General features: G+C 36.2%; 2 protein-coding genes across 7 annotated transcripts in view; one reads left to right on the top strand and one right to left on the bottom strand.

Moving 5' to 3' along the window:
- The window catches only part of PTPN12 (protein tyrosine phosphatase non-receptor type 12), a 91,234-nt gene extending 78,217 nt beyond the window's left edge, over positions 1-13,017 (top strand). For all 3 annotated transcript variants that reach the window (XM_081243882.1, XM_081243883.1, XM_081243884.1), the window contains 6 exons: positions 2,214-3,196; positions 6,778-6,855; positions 8,134-8,201; positions 9,146-9,176; positions 11,503-11,610; positions 12,155-13,017. In XM_081243882.1, the coding sequence (XP_081100008.1) occupies positions 2,214-3,196; positions 6,778-6,855; positions 8,134-8,201; positions 9,146-9,176; positions 11,503-11,610; positions 12,155-12,216 (1,330 nt within the window). In that variant the 3' untranslated portion in view covers positions 12,217-13,017. The remainder of the gene's footprint in view (positions 1-2,213; positions 3,197-6,777; positions 6,856-8,133; positions 8,202-9,145; positions 9,177-11,502; positions 11,611-12,154) is intronic.
- Positions 1-25,102, bottom strand: part of LOC308622441 (uncharacterized protein) — a 92,014-nt gene that overhangs the window by 29,176 nt on the left and 37,736 nt on the right. Inside the window, exon 3 of one of the 4 annotated variants that reach the window (XR_014016632.1) lies at positions 17,375-17,585. The exons of the other annotated variants lie outside the window; for them this stretch is intronic. The gene's annotated coding sequence lies outside the window, so the exon portion shown is untranslated. Of the gene's footprint in view, positions 1-17,374; positions 17,586-25,102 lie in introns of those variants that run through there. 4 annotated transcript variants of the gene reach the window in all.

Raw genomic sequence — 25,102 nt, 5'->3', positions numbered from 1 at the left:
AAATTGAGCAGACAGATGACAGCTTCGCACACACCTGGGAACAGAGTAGGGAGGGATTTACTCTGGCGTGGTTGAACCTGGAAGTCTCTGGGTTCAGTATATCAGGTCCAACTGATGGTGGGGTTGTTAGTTCCTTGCTGAAAGCAGGAATCTGCATGCTGAGCAGTGAGATTGCTCCCCCTCCTTACTTGGCTCCCAGAATACTGATAGCCACTTCTGGTGGGAGACAGAATCCCTCTCTTGAAAAACCAACCAGCCCAAGAGAGGAAATCGATAGTTGATGTTTGTGGCCCACCAATGACATTGCAAGGACTGTATTCAGTCACCAAGCAGTAAGATGGCCACTAAGCCACAAGCCCTCCCCCTTACATTTACATACACATTTCCCAGTCATTTAAAATATTCCATTCTCTCAAAATGAACAGAACCAGGAATTATCAGACACTTGACAAAGCCTCTAACATGAAAGACATAATCCAAATAAGCAGGAAAAAATGGATGGAATGGAGACAACACAGAATAGAAAAAAGACAGGGGGGTGGCAACTGTCTGTTTTCTCAGTAATTAGGAAATATTGCAACCATGAAATAAGAAACAGGTCATAATAAATAAGAAGCTCTTGGAAATTAAAAATATAATAGCATAAATTTTAAAAATTAAAATTTAATTTTAATTAAAGAAGCCTATAAGACAGTCAAGGAAATCTCCCAAGAAAATGAACAAATAGAAAGAGAAAATAGGAGACAGAAGATAAAGAAATTAGAGAATCAAACCAGGAGGTATGTCACATAATCATAGTAATAATAATAATTATAACTAAAACTAATCATAGTCTGGAAGGAGACTGGAAGGAAGAAATTAGGAAAGAAGTTTCTAGTAGTAACACGAATTTTTGCACAGAAAGTTCTCAATATAATGGATTAAAAATTGTAATACAATGGATTAAAAAAAGTTCCACCATGAGATTGTAGAACATGAAGAATTAAAAAAAAAACTAAAAGCTCAAAAGAGAAAAAACAGCTCACATTCAAATGAACGGGAATCATAATTATAAAATTCGGAAGGAAAGTTATTTCTAGTCTAGAATAATACACCTTTTCCAAAAGTCAGTAACCTTGAAAATATAATTATGTAGGCCTCAGGAAATTTGTTTCCTATGTTTAGTTCTTAAGAAGCAATTGGAGGGTATAACCCACTAAATTGAGCAAGTGTAGCTAGAAGAACGAAGATGGGACCTGGGAAACAGGAGAGTCTAACACAAGAGAGAGCGTCAGCTCTATGGTAGCCTGGGGGGCCAGGGGTCTACACGGGAGCGCGAGGCTCAGGGTTTCTAAGAGGGATGTCTGTGATATTGATAGTTACCTGGTGTGCTTGACCAACTGAGAGGAGGTGTACAAATCTGCAGGAAAGTTTGAGGAAGGGCTGAATTACTGAGGGTACATAGGAAACCCAAGGCAATTATTAGGGGAAAATAAGAGTTATAGAAGAAAAAATAGGAAATCATGCTGTCCTTGGTATGAATAATAACTGTAGTCATAAGACTGAACTAACCAAAAATTAGCAGTATTAGGAAGATGGAGAAGACATTTCCATAGTAGGAAGACAGTAGAATATGTGTGAAATAGAAGGATCAAGGAATAACGTTTATGCATTTTGAAATATTTTGAAATATGGAGGCAAATCTTGGAAGTAGCTGTTTTTAAAAAGCTGAAACTTGATGTCTCAGGGTAAATGGAGGGCTGTGGGAGGGGACCGCTGTTTTTTTTATTAAAATTCTTGTGTTATTTGACTTTTTAAAACAATGTACATACATTACTACCTTGTTAAACATTAACTTTTCTTAGTTTGGCAAATTTTAAATTTTTTTTTTTTTTTTGGGGGGTACGCGGGCCTCTCACTGCTGTGGCTTCTCCCGTTGTGGAGCACAGGCTCCAGACGCGCAGGCTCAGCGGCCATGGGTCACGGGCCCAGCCGCTCCGCGGCATGTGGGATCTTCCCGGACCAGGGCACGAACCCGTGTCCCCTGCATCAGCAGACGGACTCTCAACCACTGCGCCACCAGGGAAGCCCCGGCAAATTTTACTTTTTTATTCATAACCACAGACTCTACTGACTTTTAATTTAAAGAGGCTTAGCTACGTAACGGTTACCTATCAACTTATTTTTTAAAAGGAGGAACCTTCTTCTAATACCCCTTTCTTCGTATTTTCCAGTTGCCTTGTGGAAGGGGACGCTAAGGAAGAAATTCTGCAGCCTCCAGAACCTCACCCAGTGCCACCCATCTTGACACCGTCTCCCCCTTCAGCGTTTCCAACCGTCACTACTGTGTGGCAGGACAATGACAGATACCATCCAAAGCCAGTGTTGCACGTGGTTTCCTCGGAACAACATGCAACAGACCTCAACAGAAACTATAATAAATCAACAGAACTTACAGGGAAAAATGAATCAACTGTTGAACAAATAGATAAAAAACTGGAGCGCAATTTAAGTTTTGAGATTAAGAAGGTCCCTCTTCAAGAAGGGCCGAAAAGTTTTGAAGGGAACACACTCTTGAACAGGGGACACGCAATTAAAATTAAATCCGCTTCGGCGTCACCAGGTACAGTTGATAAAATCTTCAAATCACAGGAATCGAATTCAAGAGATCTAAAAATTGATGATGTTTCCCAGAATTCCTGTGTGGACTGCAATGCAACACAGTCAAATAAAGCTCCAGTTATCCTACCAGAAGAATCACAGAAGAATTCAGACACACCTCCAAGGCCAGACCGCTTACCTCTTGAGGAGAAAGGACATGCACCATGGTCATTTCATGGACCTGAGAATACCCTATCCATGCCTGATTCCTCTGAAGGCAAATCCTCAGATACCCACTGTCAAACAATGAAAACTGGGAGTTCAACACCAAGCCCCACGCCACAACTTGCAACCCATGATCTCACAGATCATCACAACAGCTCCCCTCTATTCAGAGCACCCCTCAGTTTTACTAATCCTCTTCACTCTGATGACTCGGACTCTGATGAAAGGAACTCTGATGGTGCTGTGACCAAGAATAAAACCAGTATTTCAACAGCAAGTGCCACTGTTTCTGCTGCCGCTAGTACTGAAAGCATTTCTACAAGGAAAGTATTAACAATGTCCATTGCTAGACATGATATAGCAGGAACAGTACATTCAGGTGCTGAAAAAGGTAATGATAATAGTATCTAACACTTAAATATTTTTACTATGTGCCAGTCACTGTTCTGAGCAGTTTAGCTATATTAATTCATTATGTTTTATTCCACACTTTACTCCAGAACCTATGCAAAATTTCATTATTTTTGATACTAATTATTTTTTTTAAGTAAGCCTTTATTTATTGTTACCTTAGTTTGATCACATTTTGCATTACTGGACTTTTTGTTTCCAAAATATTTAAATTGTTGTAACTGAAAATTTTCTCTTCTTATATCTTACAACTCTTAGTATTTACATGGGTCAAAATTTTATATGACTGAATAATTAGAAATAATTTAGGGATTACTTAAAGTGACAGTGACACAAATATTGTAGAATGGCTTGATTGGCCATCTAATTTCTCCCATGTATATTACAGATATCTATTTCATTATCTTTTTATGATCTTTTAACTACAAAATACCTTTTTAAGATTTTAAACCTCCTCACAAATGCTTGCAAAAAAGGCTTCTTTCAACAATGAGTTTATTAACCAAGAAGCAATATGGCAGCTGCTCGGCAGAATATAGGAAGTTTAATTCAGTCAGTAGAAAGTGGGATATTTCCATGTCTAGTCATCAGTGCTACTACTATTTAATTAATGACTCTCTTCTTTAAGCAATCTAAGCATTTCAAGATAACGCATGCCCTAAGTTCCCAAAATGTATTTTTGGGTCTTGAAACTCCTCTTTAATCTGCTAAAAATTACCACGGTGCCGTCTTAAACAGACCATGAAGTTGATAGCAAATATATAAACACAAAAGCTGTTTATTGATAGGTTGATTATCAGTGGTCTTTTACTTGTGGGTGAACTTTGATAGCGACACACGTAGACTGGTATTTATAATGTGCAGTCAAATAAGTACTGTGAACTTGAAAGATGACTTTTTCTAATTCTGACCCAGTAAGTACCACCCATACTGTGGTGCCTCTATTTTCCTCAACTCACACATACTTTTTTTCCTTTTTTTTTTTAACCTTGGGGATGTATCTAGTAGAGTAAATGAGAGTCTAAGCTAGTTTTTTAAATTTACAGGATTTTCTATGTTCTTGATTCTTTTGTGGTTTATTTGAAGGATCTTCAGAAGATAATGGTTGCCAAAATAAATACTTTACCAGTTTGGCATAATTTAAAATTGTTAATATATTTTTTCCCCTCGACTTCAGAGTTTGAAAAATAACTGCTAAGTTGTAACTACACAAGAAAACATGTAGATAAGAAATTGTCGTTTTGGTTTTTTTTTTTTTTAGCATATCAGGCATGTGTTTTATACCTTGGAAATAAAATTTTTTAAACCATTACTAGAAATAGAGTTTGGTGAGGGCAGGAAGGATGCATGATATAACATGCTCATTAAAAGTTACTGCCATATGACCAGTGTTTTGGTGATAGCAGAAAGAGTTCCTTTAGAATACAACATACTGTACAGAATAGTTGAAAGCACTCTTCTGTATACCAGCTCACTTCCTTTCTCTCCATTTTATTTGTACTTCAAAGCAAAGATAGCTGTAAATGTGATTTCTGGTTTCTTTTCACCCTACCTTAACTATGCTAAATGAGTTTGGTATTAACAGAAGATTTTCCTGTGTAAGTATTCTGTGTTGCAGTGTAACTACAAGCAGTCCTATTTTTAATGTTAGTAATTATTTACCTTGTAGATGAACCTTTGGCACAAGGATTAGATTATTGTTTGCTTGTTTGTTTTAAAATTTGCTATGGAATAATTTTGTTTTGATACCTAAAACAACCTTTTGCATAAGTTACTGCCTGAAAAAAATTCCTGGCTATCATTCTGATTTTAATATTGACTCAGGCCTCCTGAAAGACTTCTCAAACATGGTTACACTAGGCTCCCATAAAGTGTATGATTTACAAAAGCCTATGAAAAATGTGCAGGCTCTGGTTGGATAACCTCTAAAACACAAATTTATAACACAGAAAAGGCAATCGAGAGATCCAGGGAGAAACATGCAGTTGAGAAGCCAAGGCCACAGTTAGAAAATAAAGTCTTTTAAGAGCGAGGACTGTTATAACAGAAGAGGTATAGAGTTTCCAAAAGGTACTTGATGCTTGATGTAAACAAGCCATACTGTCCTTCATGATTTGTTCATGTAATTGTGAAATGGCACCACAATGTCAAGAGTATGCATCCCTGCCTTCCAACAGCCATCTCTTCACTGTGCGCTCTTAGTAACAAAAGAGCAAGGGGAAATATGATTGCTTAGGCTGTTACTACCAGACAGGGTAGATAGTTCTTTAGTAGCTTAACTTTATATGCAAGAGAGTTCCAGTACTCATGTTTTATATGTGTGTGTGTGTGTGTGTGTGTGTATACAGATTTTTATATATACACACACACACATATATATAAAGTATCGGACTGGAACTCTTCTCTCAGCAGGATCCAGGGGCTGTATTTTCTTGTGTCTTCAGCTCAATAATTGTAGGAGGAATCAGAGCAGTCATACTTGGCTCACGCATGTTGAAAACTGAAAAGGCTTTTCTTGATTTTCACTCTCTTTTTAATGCATAGCCTATCAAATGTGGTAAAATAGCAAAGTATTATTGGCACAGTTGTTCACATTTTTAAGAAAACAGTTGTCAAGGCCCAGACAATATAGGAGCCTCACATCTTCCTTTCTTTGCCCCATCTTTTCTAACCTGAGAGTCCACACACAGAATTGTATCCTCATTTTATTTTTTTCTACCTCCAGTGAAACCTCAAAGGATCTAATACTCTCATTTCACCTTATGCCATAATAAGGCTAACTGACAAGGCTTACTTAATGCGTTATCTTTTCCAAGAGCTAATTTTGTTTTTACTGGTGAAAAGCTTTTATATGGCTTCTGTCCGTATTCTCAAAGTATGGTCATATGCCACTGTTCACAAGATTTTAGGCAATAAATAAATGAACAACCAAAAATTTTAATGGTTATATTTTTGAATATTAGAAAAATAACTAGCACGTTTAATTCTGCTATTTTAGTCATTACTATTTAAAACATGACTGAAATACACAGTTAAGTTTAAAATGAGTGGGATTTAAAAAAATAGGACATATGGTCCACAGTATGGCAAAACTCATAAAAGGAGTTAAGCAATTGTTTACAGTTTGGGAAACACTGACTTAAGTCAAATGACTGAAGCTTTCCTTTGTGGACTCAAAGCATTATCGGCAAACCCAGTAGAGAAGGCACTCGCCTGCTGGCTTCTCTGCTGAAGATGCCTTCAGACTCAGAGGACAGTGTGATTAATGCCTACACGGTGTCAGGAAAGTCATGGGAGAGTCATTTTCTCTGTGCAACAGTGATGGAGTTCAGTCTTTGCTCAATAAGCTTTATAATTGTTTTTGATAACAAGTCAAGTGATAAGGATATCTTGTTTATTTTTGCATTTTTAAAAACTGGTTCTCCTAGATACTTGTGGCAGTGATTTTTAAGAATGTCAAGAAAGCTGTCTTATTTTGTTTAGATAACAAGTGCACTTTTAAATGAGTTAACATTTTTTAACAAGTTCATAATTTGTCTTAATTTTATGTATTTGATATAGATGTTGATGTTAGTGAAGATTCGCCTCCTCCCCTACCTGAAAGAACTCCTGAGTCTTTTGTATTGGCCAGTGAACATAGTGAGTATACCTTCTGATTTTAGATATTTCATGCTTTAATAATAAGCTCTGACAAACATGGCTGATTTCAGTCTGTTGCTGTTGAGCTACACAATTAAATTCAAAAATAGGTTTGAATTTATACTGACAAATGTATTTAATTCCTTGTATGAAAAATACTTATAATGGTATTTTTTATTTGCTAAGACTGCTAAAAATGTGGCTGCATTTATATCAAACACTATAATCCAGTTAAATGCAACTATAACTGTATACAGTTTGTTGTCTTTTCATTCATTAAAAATGGCACTTACTTATGAAGAGACATTAACTGCTTCACTTGGTACCAGTTTAGGTAAGTAAACATTTAAATTCTGTTGTAGGCAGGCATCACTCAGTTGATGTTACCTGAGGACCCTTAAGGCCACAGGAGTATCAGTGCAGGAGAAAGTGATATTTCAGAGTGTTGATAATATATTCCTCCTCCTTCCCATCCTGAAAAGAGTATAGCAACAGCTTTAACATATTTACGGTGTCTTGTGCTCAGTGGAGGTGCATACTACTAGTCTTATCTGAGCTGCATTTTACAAATATTTTATTCATTTTAACTGATTTTAAGAATGTTAAAAACAGTGAAGCCGTATACTCCACTAATATTAAATAAATAAGTCTATGTCTGTCACACCTGTAGATTACAATGCACTTGTAATAAACTCTGATAACTCAGTTCTTTAAATTGTAAGGAAGAAAGCTTAAAGGGATATTCTTCAATTAACAGAAGCTAGAAATTTTTTAGTGGAAGTGATAAGTTTCTAAAAATCTATAGTATCTGTTTTTTTATATTACCTTAAAGCAAGAAATTTTCAGAATTAAAGATGTTAATTTTATTTCATTTATTTTTTTTTTTTGGGTCAACAAAACAGAATTTATTGTTGTACTTTAAGAAGTTTTTAGAGCCTCAAGACAACACTGCAGCTAGAGAGTCAAAGTGGACTGTAGCTTTTATATAACGCTAGCATCAAAAACAGTGTATCATTAGCTACCTAGCTTTTTAAAAAATGCTTTTTATACTTAAATATAGAATAAAGTGACAATATTTTGCATTCAAACAGTAGATATCTAATTCATTTTTAAGTTAACAAAAATAGACTAAAATATGCAAAAAAGAAATACTCATTACTCTGCAACCAAATGAAAGATTGTAAGAGACTAATTGTTCCTTGCTATCTATCTTTGTTGGTTTTTTTTTTTTTATTTATAAAGATGTTAATTTTAATTGTAAGATTTCATTTTTCTCAGATACACCTGTAAGGTCTGAGTGGAGTGAACTTCAAAATCAGGAACAGTGTGAACAAAGAAAACCTGAAGTGAGTCCTTTTGGGATTGGAACAGCTATAGCTCAATATAGTTTTGTTCTTTTGTTTTATTAATTTATCTTACAGTTGTCTGTCATAATAATTTACCTTAAGACTATTCAATACAGTTTTTGATAATTATTTCTTATGCTGTGATTTCAGATGAAAAGTGTATAAAATGTGAGCTCTAAAATTTTTTTAAAGAGCATGTGATCTACATATGACTTATCACTTCAGAGTATTATTTTCCCAAAGCTGCTTTTGAAATTTGTAAATTATGCCTTGTTTCAAATCATTTTGGAGGTATGAATAGAACCGGAGTTACGATTTTCAGCGTCCTAGTACTTTCCTGGATTTTGTTCTTTCCATTACAAAACCAGGTATACTGTCTCTCCCTTGGGTTTTTCTGGTCACGTGAGACTTCCTTTCACATTCAGGAAATGTTTTGGTAGCTAAATATTTTAGCCACGGGAAATGCCATTTTTCATCAACATTAATATTTTTTGTATTTCTCTCATGTTTGAATATCTGAAATTGGGGTACATCTTAAAATTGATTAAAAAAGGCATTGTGATATACTTTAATTGATAAATAAAGTATTGGTAACCTAATAATGATGCCATGTCTTACAATCAGTGATATCATAATTTGATGAATACAGTAGAGGGCTGGCAAAATGCAGTTGTGTGTATGTTCTCTTATGTAGTAACTTATGCATTTTCAGTTTTCATCCAGAAGGAAAAGGAATTCCCCTATCCTTTTACTCCCAGTATAAAGCACCACAACATTAAACATTTTTAACCCTAATTGAAAACACCATTGTTTTCTTTTCCTTTGAGATGAGAATCTTGATAGATATTGATTTGTTGGTATATATACTCATAACAGACCAAATTTTCTATAATTTGTACATGAAAGGGATGTACTGTAATAGCTATTGAATGTCTTCCTTATAGGGCTTGATAACCTCTGGAAGTGAAACATGTGGTAAGTTGGATTGTGTTCCTTTTTGCTATAGATTATATAGATTAATTTCCATAAAATAGCATATCTCATGATGTATGCTATTTATTTGGTTAATTCAGTATGTGAAAATATGTAGGACAACTCTTCTAGAACCTGAATTATGTAGTATAATTCTTTTAAACTTGTTGTTATACCAGATATTATTATTGATCAGGAGGACAACAGCATTTATTATCAGTAGTCAACAGGCTGATGGGAAGGAAATTATTTAAAAAATATTTTCCTGTATTTTATTTCTGTTGTTTGTAAAGACACTTAGAATCTAGATCTGACAATGATTTGAATAAATGCCCCAAATTAACCTAGATGATTGAATTGGGTGCCTAAAAATCAATTGTTTTGGAAATCTTCCTTTTAGGACTTTTACATTTGTGAAGGCTAGTAAGATTATGTTAGCTCAACCCAGTGTTATAATGCCAAGTTAGAAAATTTTTCTACTACATTACTTTTATGATCATAGTAAAATAGGTCAAGTTATTGTTAATTCTTATAAATCTGTAACTATGTAAGCAGCTCATCAAACATCCTAGCTTATACAGTTCCCTCAATTTATCTATCACCTCTGCCCTTACCTTCCATTCTGCTTTAGCTGCTCTCTTCCTAGATCTTTGCCTAATGGGGCTCTACTCCATCTCATAAACTCTTTATTACTCTCTGTTTACTTTTCTGCAGCAACATATTATAAGGAAAAGAGCGGAAGCTTTAGCGTCAAGCCCACCTGGATTGGAGTCCCATTTTTGCCATTTTACTTACTATTTGGGTTTGGGCAAGTTACCTAATCTTTCTAGGCTTCAGTTTTCTTCTCTGTGAAATGCAGATAATAGTAGTAACCTACCCTAGAGGATTGTTGCGAAGATTTAATTAAATTAAATCATATATGGAGAGTATTAGACAGTGCCCGGCACATGGTAGGCACTGAAATGGTAGCAATGCTGTTATTATTATCTATGTTATATTACTACTGCTGCTATGGCTAGATCCCTGGGTCTTTTATTTTCTTAGCATCTGTTAACTCCTTTCTGGTTTCTCTTCCTTCTCTATTCAATCTAGATTCCATCACTCTAGTCACACTCACAGTTATCCTTAACTTTCTTGCCCCTAATTCCCATACCATTTTACTTTATCCCTCAGGATTACTGAATGCTGCTGGGGAACTTGGCTGTTTTACAGATTGAGCATACAGTTCTAGGATTGATCCACGGTTGAGCCCTCAGTGTTGCTTGGTTATCTTACATGCTCTAGTTTATACCCTTTTTATTTCCCCTGAATTTTCCAAATCTTTATTTTCTCCATGAATCCCACTAACTCTTACCCAGTAGTAGACCCTTTACTTCATTGAGGAAATTGAGGCTCTTAGCCTAAATCATCATTTCCTCATAGAAGCCAACCCTGAATACCTCTCCGCCACTAGTTTCGTCTACATGCCTCTCCTTTCTGTCCCCATTTATTATAAACCTTATCACACTACTGTAATAAGTAAGGTACTTGTCTGTCTCTCCTACTAGACCAGGGGTTAGCAAACTGTATCCCACAGGCCTAATCCTGCCTGTGGCTTGTTTTCTTATTCCGCCCTTGAGCTGAATGAATTATTTTTACATTTTAAAGAGTTGTTTAAAAATAAAAACAAAGAAACAAAAGTCAATGAAGAATGTGTGACAGAGACCGTATGTGGCTTGCAAAGCCTGAAATATTCTCTAGCCCTTTACAGAAAACGTTTGCTGACCCCTGTCTAGACTGTAAGCACCTGAGGACACGGATTGTCTGTTATTTGACTTGTATTCCAAGTTTCCAGAAAAGTTCCTTAAAGGGGGTGTAGGGGATGTGATGAAGGTGGTGAAAGAATGCCTGAATCATAGTAGTTGATTTCTTTTGTTACTAATCTTATGCATTGGCAGTTAAATAACTAACTAAAATATAAGCAATGCTAAATCTTAAAAGAATTACTACTTTTAAGCACAAATGTTAAGTCCATTAATAAACTATGAACTTGTTTGCCATTGATTTCCATATAAAGGCATTTCAGTTGCAGTTAAAGTAGGAGCATAAGGAGAATCGTCACACAGCAGAAGTACTTGCTGCACATTTCTAGGTGCCTGCAAGAACACCTAATATAATTTCCTGTGTTCATTACCCTTGCATTTATATTTATCTGGGCCTCTAAAATTTTGATGCTCAAGAAAAAACTTGCTCTTTTAACTAACTGCCCACATTAAAACAATTAGAGGATTCTTCTACCTATGATGCTACACATGATTATGACTAACAGTGGCTTTGATTTGCATTTTAGACCATCCAGCACGAGGTATTCATACAGAGACTTGTACAGAATGTCCACCTACTTTCAGTAACAAGAAAGATCAAATATCAGAAAGTCCAACAGAAGCCACAGAGATTGGTAATTTGTTTATTAGCTAATTTAAAAACTGTAATTGTGTAGTTAATGCTGGCAAGAATGAAAAAAAGTTATTTGCCATCGTTCCAGAATTTCCTTAAGGCCAAGTTTATCTTTGTGCTATGATTTATTCAGGTTCTTAAAATGGCACTTGCCAAGAATAAAACATGGAGCGTCGAAGTTGCTTGGAATTAATTATGAAACAAATGAACCAATTTATTCTGTTTCGTACTGAGGTTAAAAAGTAAAATATAAAAAACTGCAGTATGTAAACAAATCTTTTGAGTTGGAAAGACTAAAATATCTTAGCTGTTTTTCTTACATTTTGATAGAATTGATTTTATTTTTATAAAAGAAGCAATTATTTTCAACTACCCAGAACAAATTAAGAGTTGTTTTGTGTTTGTAGAGATTTGTTTAGTTTAAGTTCTAAATTTCCATATGGAAATTTATTTGTTACAGAAAATAAGAATGTCTACAGACATGAGCTTAACAGTGTAAAAATATTTCTGAACACTAGAGAATTATTGTGGTATTTTGATTATAGGTTTTGGTAATCGCTGTGGAAAACCCAAAGGACCAAGAGATCCACCTTCAGAATGGACATGATTCAGGGAACTAAAAGACACTTTAAATTATACTGGAAAATTCAAGTGCCACTGAAAGCCAGATTTATAGTATTCCATCTTAAAAATGTGGGACTAACAGCAGTGTAGATTGTTACCTTAGTGTTTTTTGCTGGGACCATCTACCTGCCTTATATTACACTTAGGAAAAAGTATTACATACGGTTTATTTTGTAACTTCAAGTATTATTGCCTTAATGTCTCTTAACCCTGTTACACGCTGCTTGTAGACATGTTAATATAGTAATACTTTTATGATAAATTGAGTTTAAGGACTACTCTTTTGCTAATGTTTTATCATGTATGCATTATTTTGTATATGTACAGGGCAAGTAGGTATATAATTTGATAAAGTTACAGTCATAAAATATTATTAACAGAAGATGTAAGAAATTTCTGCATGGTCTAAATCTTTGTGTACCTTATTTGTAAATTATTTGCCCTGAAGTTTTAGAAAATAGTTTCTGAATTTTAAAATTGCTGGATTCATGCAGCCAGCATTACAGGTTATCAGAGATCAAAGATTGTAATAATAATACATTTTGTAAATTGTAAGCAAAAAGTTATTTTTATATTATAAACTGTCTAATTGTCCATCCTAATTGTCCTTGTTTTCATCTAGTCATGGAGATTCAGTAAGTGCCTTGGAACAATATTGAATTCTCTTAGCTCGTGTGTGTTACTTTAATATTTGAACTCAACTGGGATTAGAAGACTATCAGAATATATGTATGTTTCAGGATATTTGACCTGCCATTAAAAAGACAAAAACAATTTTACAGTGCCTACTTGTTTTGGTTTTTCATTCCTCTTTTGTGGGAAATTAGACTTAATATCCACCTTCCTCCCAGCTCAGTCTTATCTTTAAGTCCTGAGTGTGAATGGGGTTTAATTTCTTCATTATAGAATAGGGAGCACCTTCTGCAGAAACATGGCTTTGCAGTTCTAAATACTTATCCTGGAGTCAGCCCTAGGCATTCTTAGCCTTCTCATTGTTGCCTCCTGGGATGCCTGGAAAACACCAAACAAAGGTGCAGCTGGGAAAAGGGGACTGGTTTCTTCCCATCCTGCACTGGTGCAGAGGCCCTTTCCGTGAGTACCAAGTTTGAATTTTGACATCATGGATCAAAGCTGATAGACATCTGTATTTTCCCTCTGCATATAAAAGAGGGAAGAAATTATGAGACTAAAGTGAGATAAAGTAATCGTATATGAACAGAAAGAGGATTGTTGTGGAAGAGAAAATAATACTATGATTTCATGTCGGAAAATTTATAAAGCTCAGTGGTCTTAGAATTCACATTTTTCTCATATATTTCTTCAAAAAATGTGAATATAGTGGACCTTTGACAGTCATAAGACACAAACACCTCTATAGCATATCATTTTCTTAATAAAATTTAAACTGAAATAAAGTATAACTGAAAAAAAATTTAGTCTCCATACACTTTATGGTTTGTATAATATGGCACTAAAATCATTTGTAAAGATTTTTTTCTTGGGAAGGAGTTGCATTGGAACTTCTTCATTGAAGTATACATGTATTCAGAAGGGTGCAAAAAGCATATTAACCACCACAAAGTATACACTCCTATGAGTGTGACCACCCCTAGGTCAAGCAGGAGAACAGGACCAGCCACTGAGAAGCTTCCCCTGGGGCTTCTAAGATTTGTTCATTATTATACGTGTAGCAGTTGCTTGTTCATTTTTCATTGCTAGAGTTTTGCATTGTATGAATATACCACAGTTTGTTCATTCTGCTACTAATAGACATTTGGATTGTTTTTGGCTTGGGAAAATTACAAATTTTGTTGCTACAAACATTTGAAAATGTGTTTTGGTACACTTATATATATGAATCTGTTAGGTATATATCCAGGAGTGCAATTTTTGGATTATAGAGTATGCACATATATATTCAGCTCTGTAGATACTGACAAACAATTTTCCAAAGTGGTGGTTCTGATTGTTAACATATTTCCCTCCTGACTAACGAGGTTGAGCACATTCTCATGTGTTTATGACCATGTGGATATTCACTTTTGTGAAGGACCTGTTCAAGTCTCCAGCAGATACTGTTTGGCAGTATCTACTAAAGCTGAGTATGCAGATATCCTATCATCCGGCAACTTTGCACCTGTTTTTCTATTTAGTTGTTTGTCATTTTCTTATTGATTTGTTGGAATTATTTATATATTCCAAGTGGGTTTGCCTGTGCTTTGCCTTTTCACTCTACTAATGGTGTTTTTTTGTTTGTTTTTGTTTGTTTTAATTGAATTTAATTAAATCCAATTTATCAGTCTTTTATAATTACTCCTTTTTGGTGTCCTCTTTTAGAAATCTTTGCCCACCCCATGATCGTAAAGATATTCTTTAGTTTTCTGGAAGCTTTATTATTTATATTTTTATGTTATGTTTTTATGTAAAGCTACAGAATTAACTTTTTTGTATAGAGTGTGAGGTAGATTTCTTTTTCCTTTTATGAATCACCAGTTAATGTCCTTCCTCCATTAAATATATAGTCTTGTCATATGTTATATATTCATTGATCCGAGTCAATTACTAGATTTTTTTTTTTGTTCCATTGCCTATCTTTATATTTTAACTTCTGCCTTTTTCCACCTTTAGCTTTCTCCCAATGATTTTTATATTGCCTAGAACACTCAATAAAGTTACCCATTTTTATTTTTCTATATAAAGTATATAAGGTCATTTGTGTCTGAGATAAACCACTAGCAAATTTATCCTGCCACTTTATCCAAATCCTCTCCCTTACAGCTAATGCTACAAAGATCTTTAATCTTTCCTTTTCCATCCTAACACTATCAGTTACCTTTCTTTTGGAAGCAATTTTTCACAAATAGTATTTTTTTTTTTTTTTTTTTTTTTGTGGTACGCGGGCCTCTCACTGTTGTGGCCTCTCCCATTGCGGAGCACAGGCTCCAGACGCGCAGGCTCAGTGGCCATGGCTCACGGGCCCAGCCGCTCCGCAGCATGTGGGATCTTCCCGGACCGGGGCATGAACCCGTGTCCCCTGCATCGGCAGGCGGACTCTCAACCACTGTGCCACCAGGGAAGCCCCCACAAATAGTATTTTTCACTCTAGTATTTTTCACTTTATGGACATTTTCTCCTAATATTGGTAAACAGAGAGCAGTAAAGCCATAGTCATATGTCAGTGCTGAGCTAGGCTCAGTCATTAGCTAAGTGACTTCCTCTCAGGTAACAGCCTCGTAGGACATGTGGTTGAGTTTTTACCTGAGCAAATTTACATAACTGTATGTCCTAAACCCCTGTGGTCACTTCAAATAGCTGAAACTATGAAATTCTTTTTTTTATTTTATTGTTTAAAACATTTTTTAACGCCATTGCCTGTGTCAATTTTTAACTGAAGTATAATTGACTTACAATATTACATTAATTTCAGGTGTACAACATAGTGATCCAATATTTTTATACATTACAAAATTATCACCACGGTAAGTCTAGTTACCATCTGTAATCATACAAAGTTACTACAATATTATTGAACTGTATTCCCTGTGCTGTACACGACATCCCTGTGACTCATTTATAACTGGAAGTTTGTACCTCTTAATCTCCACTGATTTCACTCATCCCCCCACCCCTTTCCCTCTGGCAACCACCAGTTTGTTCTATCTGTGAATCTGTTTCTGGTAGGTTTGTTCGTTTTTGTTTTTTAGGTTCCACATATAAGTGAAATCGTACAGGATTTGTTTTTCTCTGTCTGACTTAGCATAATACACTCTAGTTCCATGCGTGTTGTTGCAAATGGCAAATTTTCATTCTTTTTCATGGCCGAGTAATATATATTCATCGTATGTATACGCCACATCTGCTTTATCCATTTGTCTATTAATGGGCACATAGTTAAACTAAAGAGAGACGATTTTGTGCTAAATGAGAAGGGAAGCAATAAAAATAATGCAATTTGCTATCTGAAGCTTTTGAGAGAAATTCAAGTGAAGAATGACATCTTAAGTATATTTAGTCTTAAAATGTGTTCTGATTATAATATTTTTGTTGAAGTACATTTTTGGTGGTCTTGATTGCAATCTGTGAAGTCATTCTATTTTAATCCTAAATATAGAATTAAATTTAATTAAATCACTGTTGTGCTAGTTTTGGAAAAGTTTTTGCTGTTTTTGTTTTCTTACACAGATGTCTCCTAATTGCCTGCTTTTAGTGACGTTATTTGAGATATCAAATGTTCACATCCACATTTAATAGCTTTCTAAATAATCAGATGTGAATTAATTTCAGTTTTTTAATACTCTGTTCTCCAATTTTAGACCTTTGTTACACAGCTCTTAAATGGCAGAAGCTCGTATTTTCAATTCTGGCAGATGGAGAATTGTGAAAACTTCAACAAAAATTTTGGTACATATCCATTCAATATATTGTGCTAAAAGTAGCTCTAGTTTTGAATATAAGCTGTATTTTCTAAACAGATTTGCTGTAGTCTGTTTCCCCCGCTATTTGTCTTTAAGGTGCACAAATCTTGCATGATATGCAGATGACCAATTATATTGTGAACAATTTAATCAGTGAAAAGCAGCTATGCTTGGGTAGCTCAAGAAGATGTGTCTCAGTGTTTTAAACTACAACAAATCTGGGCTTTGTTGAGTTAGTGGGGGAAGGGAATTCCAAAGATTCCAGCCATTTTTCATTTTTTAGAGATAAGATGGCCTATGTACTATAATCGTGATTTAATGTAATAGTATTTGTGACTTAACTCTCTTGCCAACATTTCAGCAAGAACATATTCTTTAGCTACTACAGATTTATACCCAAATAGCCAAACATTAAACAGAAAAGTAGTTCTAAATTTCTCCTTAAAACATTGTTTTCCTGACTGAAAAATATTTTAGTAGGATTTTTTATAGTAAGTACACAAATGTACAATACATCTGTGATATTTTAAAGTATTATAGTTTTTAAATTTTAGCTTTATCAACTTATATGTAAACCTGTTAGAATATTTCCAATACTTTCTAAAACTAAAATGTGAGAAAGCATTAAATAATTTACTGTATTAAATAATATAAAATCTAAGTATTTAGCATTTCTCATTGTATTTCAATTAATTATACAATAACATTTTCATGCAGCTTCCATGCAAAAAATTTTAAATACCAATGCGGGCGCACTACATGTATTGTGTAATTTGAAATGTGCAGAGATTAGCTGAGATTAACATTAGAAAACCATTTTTATTTCTTTTTCTGATCACACTGCGCCTCGCGGCTTGCAGGATCTTAGTTCCCCGGCCAGGGACTGAACCGGGGTCTCCACAGTGAAAGCACTGAGTCCTAACCACCAGGAAATTCCCTAGAAAAACAATTTTTAAATTAAAATTATATATGTATACATTTTATTGTTTCAGAAAGGTAAAATGAAGTTTATAGGAAATTTACTATTGCCATTCAGAATAACAAAGTATTCTTGGCATCTTTTCAATCTAAAGATTGAAAATGGATTGATCCATTTTAATATTATTTCATCTGTCAATATCGATTTCCATGTAACAGAAATAAAGTAAAATTTATATGTAGAAATTTTACAGTTAGACTTTGCTTCCATGTGAATTCACTTGAATTTACAGCCAAAGGCTTTTGAAAGCTGGATTCTTTGACATTGATAGGTTTTAGCAGTTTCAGTGGCTGTAGAGGTGGGACATCATGGAACTCTTCCCCATTCTGTCAGAAGGGGGCAGCAAAGCAAGCCAAGAGGAAATTCATGGGTACCCCAAAAAAAAAAGTCAGGAAAGGCACTCAAGAAAATTTAGAAAGCTATAGTCCAAAAGCTTCTTGGGGTGGCTTCACTGTTTTAGAGTGTTTGTGAAGTCCCTAATGCCAAGTGCCCCCCTTTGCAAGAGTTATATGCAAATCTTAAGGCATCAATACACCTTCATGCAGACTCAGGCCTATCTAATAAAAATTATTAACCTTGCTGAATGCTTACCAAGTGCCAGGCCTTCTGCTCATCTCTGAATACATTATCTTTCTTTTTTTTTTTTGAATACATTATCTTTCTTAATCTTCACAAAAACTTTGCCAGATGGACATCCCTGTTTTATGGATGAATCTGAGGAATACAGACTTTAGATAATTTAAAGTCACACAAAGTAGCAAAGCCAGAATTTAAACCTAGCTCCTGTTACAAAATCCTTGCACTTAATTACTGACACTACTATATGCCCTAGTTTTCAGAGAAGCTAGGAGTGTAGGCTTTAGCAGGCAAGAAATGTGTGTGCTAGCTAACTGACTACATTTGACTACATAAGTCAAATGTCACTAATAGGCTTTAAAATACACAGCTTGAAAACTGATGAAGGGAACTTCCCTGGCAGTCCAGTGGTTGGGACTCCGCACTTCCACTGCAGGGGCCGTGGGTTCAATCCCTGGTCGGGGAGCTAAGATCCCATGTGCCACATGGCGTAGACAAAAAAGGAAAAATAAATGTTAAAGAAAACCGATGAAGGCCATCTGCGTGCTTTTCCTTGGTATCTCTGTTTACTTCCTATCCTGCAGTAAATTTCTAGGGCAAAAGTATGGGACAGGAGTCAGAATCTGGAATTTTACCACCTTGGTCAATTTTAATTTTATAGTTAACTTGGTAAGCTATTGTGGCAGGTTGTAAATCATGGCCACAATATTTTCAGCTCCTCCCATCAAAGTGGAGTTTGTTTTCTAGTATCTGGGCTGGCCTTCTGCTTTGCTTTGACCAATCAAATGCAGCAGATGTGTTTCTAGGCTGACTCTTTGTGTAGACCTTAAGAGGACGGGCTGCTTCAGTCTCTTGGGTCCCTGCTGGCATGTAAAGAACCTCAGGCTAAACCAATGAACAATGAGAGAATGATGAGGAACAATGTGAAGAGCTAATCCTAGCCAACACCACGTGGAGAAGTGTCCAGGTGGCCTTCCTAATCCCCAGAACTGTGCAAAATAATAAAGTGTTGTTTTAAAGACATTATGTTTTACTGTAAAGTTTATTATGAAGCAATATACAACCAAAACAACTACAAACGTGGAGAACAGAAAGTGCATAAGTCAAGTCTCAAAATATTTCATGTAGATTCCACATTTTACCTATTATCACTTTTCCACGGTTCATAGGTGTGTATATACAGTTGGTAATGAACTGAAAATGTCAAAACGCTGTAGCTAGAAGCCAAGGAATTTCCAAAGTCTTAAATAATGCCATACATAATTAGAAATGTACTCATTTAATGAAACTCTGTAAGCAGCTCCTAGGGCTGGAAAAGCAGCATCTACCTGAGCTCTAAAATAAAAGGGCACACTAGCGGTCCTTTTAGCAATTATGTTCTTTAAGGCTGTAGTGACATACTTAAATTTGTAATGTGGAAAGTCTTAAGCCCAAGGTTGGGAGTTAGCAGAGATCTAAACATCTGAAATCCTTCCCTTTCCTTATATGACTAAGAACAATCTTTTGAGATTTTCTACTAGGTAGAGCTGTATCCATTATTTATGTAACGAACACTCATATGTTGCTGACTATGCCCATATACTGCTGTAAGTGACTCCCTTAATGAGTAGGTACTACCTTTAATATCCATTTATAGATGAGGAAATCAGGGTACAGAGAGAAGTAAGTTGTCCAAGGTTCCAATGCAGGGGCATTTTGCTCTCTCTCTCTGAGGGATGGAGGGGGAGGGGGAGGAGGCGGACGTGGAGTTAGGTGGTATTAGGTATTCAAATAACAGCCCCATTTAAGTGATTCTCCCCAGAGAAGTAGCTGTGAGAGCAGGGAGGCTTTTGCATGTCATTTGAGGTCCATGACGTGGCTCCAATCGTAAAGCTTCATCTGCCACCACTGGCCGCCGCACCCTAAACTTCAGCTATAGAAAACTTAGCCCCCAAATATACCTTGGAGGGACTTCCCTGGTGGTGCAGTGGTTAAGGGTCCGCCTGCCAGTGCAGGAGACATGGGTTGCATCCCTGGTCTGGGAAGATCCCACATGCCGTGGAGCAACTAAGCCTGTGCGCCACGACTGCTGAGCCTGCGCTCTAGAGCCCGGGAGCCACAACTACTGAGCCGACAAGCCTAGAGCCCATGCTCCACAACGAAAAGCCACTGCAATGAGAAGCCTGCGTGCAACAAAGAGTAGCCCCTGCCCTCTTCAACTAGAGAAAGCCCACATGTAGCCACGAAGACCCAACACAGCCAAAAATAAATAAATATAATTAAATTTATTAAAAGAACAAAAGCAGAAACAAATATACCTTGGAATTGTTCTCCTCTGTGCTTTGCTCATCTGGTCCCACCCAACATCCAGCCCCTGCATAGAACCCTCTTCAAATGTAAAAGGGGAGTTATATACCTTTCAAAGTCCACCAGTAGTGCTTTCCCTGTAAAGCCTTCCTAATTCTCAATATATTACTCTCTTGACTTCTGGAATCAATTGCTCCTTCCATCATGTTTCCTTAGGTCTAGAATTCTTTTTTAAAAAATTTATTTATTTATTTATTTGTTTATTTTTGGTGAATCATTTTTAGGAAGACAAGGTAGCATTTTGATTTCATAAGCTACTTGGAATCTGGAAAAAAAAGAACTTTATATATATGCTTGAGTATTTGCTTTTAAAATTAATTTAATTAAAAACAAATGTAATAACACAATGTCAGCACCTAGTCCACAGTGAGCGTGAAAAGAAGTTGGTTTCCTTAGGACCAAGGAGGCACCCTTGCACCTGCAGGACAACTTGCGCCATCCATAGGGAGAAATAAGCTTCCTGTTACAGCTGCAACTGCTAAGCAGCTGGCCCTGCTGTGGTTTCTCCCAGACGTCTTTCTAGATACCATGTGGCTGACAGGGTCTTGCTGCTCTGACTGGGTGTCAGGGCTGAGCCTCTGAGGTGGGAGAGCTGAGTTCAGGACATTCGTCCACAAGAGACCTCCCAGCTCCACATAAAATCAAACAGAGAAAGCTCTCCCAGAGATCTCCATCTCAATGCTAAGACCCAGCTCCACTCAACCACCAGCAAGCTACAGTGCTGGACAACCTATGTCAAACAACTAGCAAGACAGGAACACAACCCCATCCATTAGCAGAGAGGCTGCCTAAAATCATAATAAGGTCACAGACACCCCAAAACACACCACCAGGCGCACTCCTGCCCACCAGAAAGACAAGATACAGCCTCATTCACCAGAACACAGGAATGAGTCCCCTCCACCAGGAAGCCTACACAACCCACTGAACCAACCTTAGCCACTGGGGGCAGACACCAAAAACAACAGGAACTACGAACCTGCAGCCTAAGAAAAGAAGACCCCAGACAGTAAATTAAGCAAGATGAGGAGACAGAGAAACACACAGCAGATGAAGGAGCAAGGTAAAAACCCACCAGACCAAACAAATGAAGAGGAAATAGGCAGTCTACCTGAAAAAGAATTCAGAATAATGATAGTAAAGATGATCCAAAATCTCGGAAATAGAATGGAGAAAATACAAGAAACGTTTAACCAGGACCTAGAAGAACTAAACAGCAAACAAACAATGATGAACAACACAATAAATGAAATTAAAAATTCTCTAGAACGAATAAATAGCAGAATCACTAAGGCAGAAGAACGGATAAGTGACTGGAAGATAAAATAGTGGAAATAACTACCGCAGAGCAGAATAAAGAAAAAAGAATGAAAAGAATTGAGGACAGTCTCAGACACCTCTGGGACAACATTAAATGCACCAACATTCGAAAGATAGGGGTCCCAGAAGAAGAAGAGAGAAAGAAAGGGACTGAGAAAATATTTGAAGAGATTAGAGTTGAAAACTTCCCTAATATGGGAAAGGAAATAGTCATCAAGTCCAAGAAGCACAAAGAGTCCCACACAGGATAAATCCAAGAAGAAACACACAAAGACACATATTAATCAAACTATCAAAAATTAAATACAAAGAAAAAATATTAAAAGCAGCAAGGGAAAAACAACAAATAACATACAAGGAATCCCCATAAGGTTAACAGCTGATCTTTCAGCAGAAACTCTGCAAGCCAGAAGGGAGTGGCAAGACATATTGAAAGGGATGAAAGAGAACAACCTACAACCAATATTACTCTAACCAGCAAGGATCTCATTCAGATTCGATGGAGAAATTAAAACCCTTACAGACAAGCAAAAGCCAAGAGAATTCAGCACCACTAAACCAGCTTTACAACAAATGCTAAAGGAACTTCTCTAGGCAGGAAACAGAAGAGAAGGAAAAGACCTACAATAACAAACCCAAAACAATTAAGAAAATGGCAATAGGAACATACGTGTTGATAACTACATTAAATGTAAACGGATTAAATGCTCCCACCAAAAGACACAGACTGGCTGAATGGATACAAAAACAAGACCCATATATATGCTGTCCAGAAGAGACCCATTTCAGACCTAGGGACACATACAGACTGAAAGTGAGGGGATGGAAAAAGATATTCCATGCAAATGGAAATCAAAAGAAAGCTGAAGTAGCAATTCTCATATCAGACAAAATACACTTTAAAATAAAGACTACTAAAGAGACAAAGGACACTACATAATGATCAAGTAATCAATCCAAGAGGAAGATATAACAATTGTAAATATTTATGCACCCAACATAGGAGCACCTCAATACATAAGGCAAATGCTAACAGCCATAAATGGGGAAATCGACAGTAACACAATCATAGTAGGGGACTTTAACACCCCACTTTCACCAATGGACAGATCATCCAAAATGAAAATAAATAAGGAAACACAAGCTTTGAATGATACATTAAACAAGATGGACTTAATTGATATTTCTAGGACATTCCATCCAAAAACAACAGAATACACTTTCTCCTCAAGTGCTCATGGAACATTCTCCAGGATAGATCATATCTTGGGTCACTAATCAAGCCTTGGTAAATTTAAGAAAATGGAAATCGTATCAAATATCTTTTCCAACCACAATGCTATGAGACTAGATAACAATTACAGGAAAAATACCTATAAAAAATATAAACACATGGAGGCTAAACAATACACTACTAAATAACCAAGAGATCACTGAAGAAATCAAAGAGGAAATCAAAAAATACCTAGAGGGCTTCCCTGGTGGCGCAGTGGTTGAGAGTCTGCCTGCCGATGCAGGGGACATGGGTTCGTGCCCTGGTCTGGGAGGATCCCACATGCTGCAGAGCGGCTGGGCCCGTGAGCCATGGCCACTGGGCCTGCGTGTCTGGAGCCTGTGCTCCGCAACGGGAGAGGCCACAACAGTGAGAGGCCTGCATACCGCAAAAAAAATAAATAAATAAAAATAAAAATAAAGTTAAAAAAAAATATCTAGAAACAAATGACAATGAAAACACGACAACCCAAAACCTATGGGATGCAGCAAAACCAGTTCTAAGAGGGAAGTTTATAGCAATACAATCCTACCTCAAGAAACAAGAAACATATCAAAAAACAACCTAACCTTACACCTAAAGCAATAGAGATAGAAGAACCAAAAAACCCCAAAGTTAGCAGAAGGAAAGAAATCATAAAGATCAGATCAGAAATCAATGAAAAAGAAATGAAGGAAACAGTAGCAAAAATCAATAAAATTAAAATCTGGTTCTTTGTGAAGATAAACAAAATTGATAAACCATTAGCCAGACTCATCAAGAAAAAAAGATAAAAGACTCAAATCAATAGAATTAGAAATGCAAAAGGAGAAGTAACAACTGACACTGCAGAAATACAAAGGATCATGAGAGATTACTACAAGCAACCATACGCTAATAAAATGGACAACCTGGAAGAAGGGGACAAATTCTTAGAGAAGCACAATCTTCTAAGACTGACCCAGGAAGAAATAGAAAATATACACAGACCAATCAGAAGCACTGAAATTGAGACTGTGATTAAAAATCTTCCAACAAACAAAAGTCCAGGACCAGATGGCTTCACAGGCGAATTCTATCAAGCATTTAGAGAAGAGCTAACACCTATCCTTCTCAAACTCTTCCAAAATATAGCAGAGGGAGGAACACTCCCAAACTCATTCTACGAGGCCACCATCACCCTGATACCAAAACCAGACAAAGGTGCCACAAAGAAAGAAAACTACAGGCCAGTATCACTGATGAACATAGATGCAAAAATCCTCAACAGAATACAAGGAAACAGAATCCAACAGCACATTAAAAGGATCGTACACCATGATCAAGTGGGGTTTATCCCAGGAATGCAAAGATTCTTCAGTATACGCAAATCAATCAATGTGATAAACCATATTAACAAACTGAAGGAGAAAAACCATATGATCATCTCAAAAGATGCAGAGAAAGCTTTCGACAAAATTCAACACCCATTTATGATAAAAACCTTCCGGAAAGTAGGCATAGAGGGAACTTACCTCAACGTAATAAAGGCCATATATGACAAACACACAGCCAACATCGTTCTCAAAGGTGAAAAGCTGAAACTATTTCCATCAAGATCAGGAACAAGCCAAGGTTGTCCACTCTCACCGCTACTATTCAACATTGTTTTGGAAGTTTTAGCCACAGCAATCAGAGAAGAAAAAGAAATAAAAGGAATCCAAATTGGAAAAGAAGAAGTAAAAGTGTCACTGTTTGCAGATGACATGATACTATACGTAGAGAATCCTAAAGATGCTACCAGAAAACTACTAGAGCTAATCAATGAATTTGGTAAAGTAGCAGGATACAAAATTAATGCACAGAAATCTCTTGCATTCCTATACACTAATGATGAAAAATCTGAAAGAGAAATTAAGGAAACACCCCAATTTACCATTGCAACAAAAAGAATAAAATACCTAGGAATAAACCTACCTAAGGAGACAAAAGACCTGTATGC

Source organism: Mesoplodon bidens (assembly GCF_964165515.1).
Source record: "Mesoplodon bidens genome assembly, chromosome: 9".
NCBI classification, from domain to species: domain Eukaryota; kingdom Metazoa; phylum Chordata; class Mammalia; order Artiodactyla; family Ziphiidae; genus Mesoplodon; species Mesoplodon bidens.
The sequence above is the reverse complement of the archived record's forward strand: the minus strand, read 5'-3'. Positions and strand labels throughout refer to the sequence as shown.